This window comes from Tinamus guttatus, unplaced genomic scaffold (genome assembly GCF_059628265.1).
Source record: "Tinamus guttatus ecotype Peru unplaced genomic scaffold, ASM5962826v1 Tinamus_guttatus_pri_ptg000927l, whole genome shotgun sequence".
Lineage (NCBI taxonomy): Eukaryota > Metazoa > Chordata > Aves > Tinamiformes > Tinamidae > Tinamus > Tinamus guttatus.
Genome location: NW_028289461.1, coordinates 1345408 through 1351730, shown reverse-complemented (window position 1 = coordinate 1351730; position 6323 = coordinate 1345408). Strand labels below are relative to the sequence as shown.

General features: G+C 43.1%; 1 protein-coding gene across 1 annotated transcript; it reads left to right on the top strand.

Moving 5' to 3' along the window:
- The first annotated feature begins 610 nt into the window (after positions 1–610).
- On the top strand, positions 611–6111 carry PLEKHB2 (pleckstrin homology domain containing B2). The gene is made up of 7 exons (XM_010218664.2): positions 611–683; positions 1293–1445; positions 2143–2245; positions 3095–3134; positions 4086–4163; positions 4349–4463; positions 5333–6111. Exons 1-7 carry the CDS (start codon positions 647–649, stop codon positions 5467–5469), a joined length of 663 nt encoding a protein of 220 aa, XP_010216966.1. The 5' UTR covers positions 611–646; the 3' UTR covers positions 5470–6111.
- Positions 6112–6323: the final 212 nt, after the last annotated feature.

The window sequence follows — 6323 nt, the reverse complement described above, 5'->3', positions numbered from 1 at the left end:
ATTTCAAGCTTCATTTAAAACCTAAGGAGAAAGGAAAATCTCGCTTTATGGGCTTAACTTCTACTTGTTTACATGCATCTTGAAGGGTGCTGGTGACAGTTTGGAGGAAAAAAAATACATCCTTCTTCCTGTTAAACTGGTTCAGCTTTTGTTTTGGCTGGACTTTGAGACAGGAGGGAAAAAAAATAGGAAGTCTGGAAAAGGGCAGGAGGGAGGAAATGAAGGTGCCAGGTAACTGGAGCCTGCAGAATAGAGGAAGCAGCATACGCTAGGAGAAGAGTTTTGAAAGCAAGTGGTGGTGGATCACAAAGCTGTCACACCAGTCTGCCCTACCCATGGCAGGAGAGAGGTACTTGTAAAGATATGTTTGCTCCAGGTAAGCTCCAGAGTGGCCTCCGATAGTGCCGCTGCACTGCCGGGTGCAGGGCGCTTCCGCAGTTAAGTCTTGGGGTGACAGCTGTGTCCGACAGAGCATCCCGAGCTGAGCTCTGCCTCGAGCACCTCTGTTGTCTCTGCAACGCCACTGGGTGCTCTGTGACACTAGCTCTTGAGATGCCTCTTTCTGATTAATGTATTGCTGGGCTATTGCGCTGTATTGAAGACCGTTTCTCCCACTTTGCTCTTTCCTCCGCTAGATTAAGCAGCAATGGCATTTGTGAAAAGTGGATGGCTGCTCCGGCAAAGTAAGTAGTCGTGGGCCTTCTACCTACTTCTCTCCCCACTCTATCTTTTTCAAAAATATCTCAGCAAATCAGTATTCTCGGATCTTTTTAAGAAGATTGTAGGATTTTTTTCCCTTTTTTTAATTTTAGGATACTTCACAAAATGGTCGTGAGAGCATTTCCATGTGACCTGCTGGGTTATAGCAGGGGGAACACAGGATATACCACATCTGAGGTGTCTGAGCATTGTGCCCAGCCTCAGACGCTGGTCTGTGCTAAGTGCTAGACCGGTGGAGACTTGGAAACTTTACCTGACCCCTTATCATAATGTTTTCAATTAGTCATGCTTTCTGCTTGTTCCTGCAGCAAGCTAGAACTAAAGCACTAGGTTATGTAATTAAAATAAACTCGATTGTGACGTTGAATGCTAGATAAGATGTTGAAACAAATTCTGTGATGTTCTGAAGCAGGAAGTTAATACAAAATTTATTAGGAATGAGCAGTTGGAACCTCTGAATGGCTTTGTCCTTCATGTCAACTCGGAAGGATGTGCCGGTTTTAATTTTGAGAACATAGATAGGGAAGTACTTGTGTCTTACAGTTCATAAAATTAACTGTCTGATTTTTAAGGTACTATTTTACGACGCTGGAAGAAGAACTGGTTTGACCTGTGGTCTGATGGCCGCCTAATATTCTATGATGATCAGAATCGCCATGATTTAGAAGACAAAGTTCACATGCGAATCCATTGCATCAACCTCAGAGTGGGGAATGAATGTCGAGGTAATAGGCCAGAACTTCTGTGTTTAGAGCTTCTTTTCAACTTGAATGTCTGCCCAGTATACCCTTTACTGCAGAAGTAAACTTGCCCAGAAAATTCTATTGCCATTTTTTAAAAAATGAAACATTAAATACATATAAAGATGTCTGCAGCATAGTATCACTGTGTGATAGGACAGCTTGAGGTTTGATGCTTCCTTTTAAAACTCAGAGGGAAGACAGTACCAGCAATGCGGGAGGCAGGCATGGTTGTGAGAAGGAGGGTGCTGGTAGTAGCCTGCCATGTGCCTAATTATGGAGCACTACTGGTGTAATTACAGTTTGTTGGAGTTAGAGGCAGGCCTGGAGATGGGAAACCCCAGCAGGCTTTTCTCAAGCATTAAGTTTATTTCTAGCATCAGTTAGACTTCCACTTGATGTTGTGTTAGTAAAAGACACAAGTGTTGGAGTACTTACTGCTAAGTATGTATGGCACGTGCATTTTTAAACAATGCTGCTCATGACTAGTTCCTTTCAGGACATGCCGGAGGGAGAGCAGGTTATTTCCTTTTGTAACTTGTCCTGGTGCCTGGGAAAACCAGCTGTAATTAGCCTGAGTTTATTTTGTCCAATGTTCCGCACAAACCATTTCCCTTCTAGGTAAGTGGGATCACGATACTCTGGTTATGGACATTTTTCAATTCATGTTTTTCTGGCTCAGATTTCCAGCCTCCAGAGGGGAAGCAGAGAGACTGTTTACTGCAGATTGTTTGTCGTGATGGGAAGACAGTCAACCTCTGTGCAGAGAGTGCAGATGACTGCCTGTAAGTCTGCCAAACAATATTACTTTGCTAGCTCTTTCTCTTTCACCTTTCCTTTTCTCCCTCTCCCCAGTTGTTTGCCTTTGTTTGGACTTTCAAAGACATGTTTCAAGAAAATTTTCAAAAAAGTAAAAGGCAGTTCAGCAGACTTCCAGTGACAAAACACATTGCTCCCTTAAAAGGGGTTGTCCAGCTCATGTAAGTGTAGTTCTTCTAAACTAACTGCAAGGGAGTCGCTGAAAACTGATTAAATATGATATACACAAGACATGCTAAATAAATTTTTCTTCCTTCCATTCTTTAAGTAGTACATAACTCTGCATAGCTCAAGGACGTCCCAATCAGCAAGGAAGGACACTGTTGTCGTGCACTTTCAGCTGAGCTTGGCTGCATGCAGTTGGTAACACACATCACAACACACATCCAGTGTTTCCCCAGGAGGTGTGGTGAACCGGGTGTCTTCCCAGCCGTACGGCATGGGAGTAGCTGTACTGGGACCTGCACTGTCTATCCAGCAGAAATGCAGCTCCTGAAGGAAAGAGATAAAACTGTCCTTGTGCGTCTCTTGCTATTACTATATTCTAAGCATGGCTACATATTACGTGGCTGTTGTACTTGCAGTGAGAACCTTCGAAATTGCGTGTGTTCCTTCCCCTGTTCTTCATTCCTTCTCAGCTCTGTAAGAGAAATAAGTGTTTTTCAGTCTTTAGTATATTCATTTTTGTATGTCATTATGCAGTGCTTTAAACTCGGCTTCTGCAGCACCTCTAGTTACTAGCCTTGCTTTTTGCAGACTCCTAAAAAGTGGCATTATTTTTTCATAACTCTTCCACTAAACAAGGTTTCTTTTAGGGCATGGAAAATGGCTCTCCAGGATGCCAGAACAAACACAGTAAGTGTACTACCCAGACATACTGGGAGAAAAGCAGCCTGTCAGTGCTGTCTGTGGCCCAGCACTTACCTTTCAGGTCATGTTCCATCCTCCTCTACTGGAATAAAACAGGGCCATAAGCATGATAATGAGAATTTTGTGGCAGCAGCCTGTCTGTGGGGAGAACAATGATTGCCTGGATCACAAGTACGTCATCCCTGCAGTCAGGTCCAGGGAATAACTGGGAAGCTCATCTTAGGGAAAGTGAGCACTGATGCTGCGGGCAAAAAGTAGATCTTATGTAACCAATTGAAACACATTCTCCACTCCTTCTAGTATTTATTGCCAAGGTAAAGGAAACTCATACGTCATTCCTTTGGTCTAAACAGGAGTCTGTTTGTTACTATAGATTCATTGCGCTGTGACCTGCCTCTTGGCAGGGAGCAGGGGGAGGAGAAAGAGGTGCTTGGAGGGGGGAGTGGGCATGCCAAGGAAGAGGGGAGAGGTGGCTCAGATGTGGCTGAGAAGTGTGCCACCTCTCTGGTAGAATGTTCAGGCACCTCTGCAGGCTACCCCATCTGCTTGCTTGATGGGGAAGGCAGCTCACAGGCTTGCAGAACTTTGTGGTACCACTCCAGAGGGCCAGGAAGTAGCTGAACTTAGGTATGAAGACTTCTTTATTTGAGAACCGAGGATGAACAAGGGGGTAGCCTCTCAAACGGGGAATGTGAAATGAGGGAGGAGTCTGTTTGCATGCACATGCATGCAGGAGAAATTGGATGGCTCCTTCCTGTGGGTGATCAGGCAGTCTCAAAATAGTGTCTTGTTGCAGCATTGTATACAGTACTTCCTACTTTCTTGACATATGACATCCATACGCATTACTCTCACTGGGTCATTAGGTTTTAATCTTTGCACTGCTCTAACTGCCTGTTCGTAGAAGGCAGTAACTGCTCTCTCCATGATGTTTAGGGTTATGTGGGATCTGAAGTGATGTACGATGAGACGGCCCCTCCTCCCTATACAGCGTACGCTACACCGTCACCGGAGGTAAGAGCTGCTGTCAGCAAGTGCTAAAATATGTGATGTAGCAGAAGCAGCCATTCTTAATGGCATCCAGCACATGTTTTAGCAAGCCTTTAACTGCACTGTAAATAAGGGAGAATTAAACCAAGTGCATAATTAGATGCTTGGCAAAGAAACCTTCTGTAATGGACCTTTTTTTATCTCTCCAGGTTTATGGCTATGGCTATGACCAGTACAGCAGTGGGTATCCCCCCACCGGTCCTCAAGTCTTCTATGCCTCCAATGGACAAGCCTATGCTGTTCCCTATCAATATCCCTACCCAGGTAATTATTATCAACCATATCTTCCATCTGCATGTAGAATGTATCTGAGTAATTCTTTCAGGCTTTAATTCTGTTAATCAGCATCCTTTTCATATTATAGGGGGCCTAGTTGCAGCTTGGTTCAGATGTAGCATATTGACTAAGACACCCTTTTCAGGTTCCTTTATCACCCACCACTCCTGCACAACAGTGTGATAGAATGAAGCCTGACTTCTAACTGGAACCAAAGCCCCACTGCCCTTTCACAACACAGAAAGTGCGATGAAATTTGTATTAGATGATCTAATGTTCCCAGTATGATCCCAACTTATTTAAATTACTGTATAAATCTTTCTGAAGCACATGGAACTCTTTAGTTAAATAGTGAGCATGATTTCTAAGGAAAGATAGGAGAGCTACAGCAAGATTGGCTCAGTACTCTAAATCAAGTATTTGGGGAGCTTTCGGTTTCTTTGTCTCCCTATATACATACCTCAATTATATCAACAATGATATTCAGATATGACGCTAAAAGCAAAGGCAAAATTTTCAGAGGTAAACCCACTCCCAAAGCATGGTAGAAACTGTTTCCTCTTCTGGATCTCGCAATTGCTGTGAGGAAGTACATTCTGCGCTCTGAAATCTCCTATTGCTTTGTTTAGAGCAATGTAACTCTCAATCCCTCAAGCGAGAGGGAAGAGGCTAAAATTTTAGGGTGTGCTTTTAGCTGGATTCAAAGCAGAGATGTATTCTGCCATTGCAGCTGACATCATCTTAGTGTTCAGGGAAAGAAAGTGGGTGAAGAGAGAAATCGGCATGTTTTGAAATCCCAGTGCATAGAACTAAAATCTACGTTTTTCTTCTCCTCTCAACAACCTCTTATAACCTAGGACCTTATGGACAGCCCCCTGCAAACCATGTCATCATTCGGGAACGTTACCGTGACAGCGATGGAGATCTGGCACTGGGCATGCTTGCTGGAGCAGCAACTGGAATGGCCCTGGGATCATTATTCTGGGTTTTCTAGATTCCCTAGTTCCTTATCTTTGTAGTTCCAGAAATCTTTATTTAATTCTGCGTGCAATAATTATATTGGCAATGTTGTTTACTGTTTAACTTTAAGAAATGCAATAGTTACTTTTCAGTAGTGACATCTTAATAACTGATTCTTAACCGTCCTAAGGAGAGTTTAAAGGCACTATTTAGTTGAAGTGGTTAAAGATGGCATGTGCTGCTCTTGAGCTCTGCTGTGATGTTTGGAGTCTTAAGGATTTGTACCAATACAGATCAATATTAGCACTAACATAACACAGTAGCAGTCACTAGGTTTATGAACAGCTTTATGTTTATAAAAACCCCAGAAAGATATTTTTTGTCCAAATATAAGGTTTATAGGAGCCTCACATTAGAGTGCACATACTCTTGCCTTCTAAATGTTCCTTGGACAGACACATAGCCTCAAAACATACTCCTCAGCACTAGGTGGACTGTAACACTTGAGAATATTTTAGTTTTAAACCTGCCTGCAGATGGTAGTGTATTTTTTTAGATGGAGTCCTATATATATCTCTTACCATCCAGGCAGATCACACTTTTTGAGAATGTATAAATCAACTGCTAAGAAAAAACACTCCACAGTTCTTTCATTCTTCCAGATAATGTGAATGACCAGTGGCAAGAAAGATAAATGCTTGCTGCTTCTTTATCCTGCATTACTCTTCTCTGGTCAGACAGAAGCAATGAAACTTTAGCTTCAAAAGTTGTCTTCCATGTCTGTACCAGCTGCTCTGCTGAAGAAGAGGCCCTTGGCTAGTTAGCGTGTGCGCCTATTACTGCTGCCACTCTGCAGTCTTCTCTGCAGGAGAGCTAACGTGAACGCCC

Excerpts from the sequence above, each read along its gene's own strand:
- PLEKHB2 (XM_010218664.2), top strand. The coding sequence starts at position 647 with ATGGCATTTGTGAAAAGTGGATGGCTGCTCCGGCAAA. Across the intron at positions 1,446-2,142 it reads AGTGGGGAATGAATGTCGAG|ATTTCCAGCCTCCAGAGGGG; the intron begins GTAATAGGCCAG and ends TTTCTGGCTCAG. Across the intron at positions 3,135-4,085 it reads AGGATGCCAGAACAAACACA|GGTTATGTGGGATCTGAAGT; the intron begins GTAAGTGTACTA and ends CATGATGTTTAG.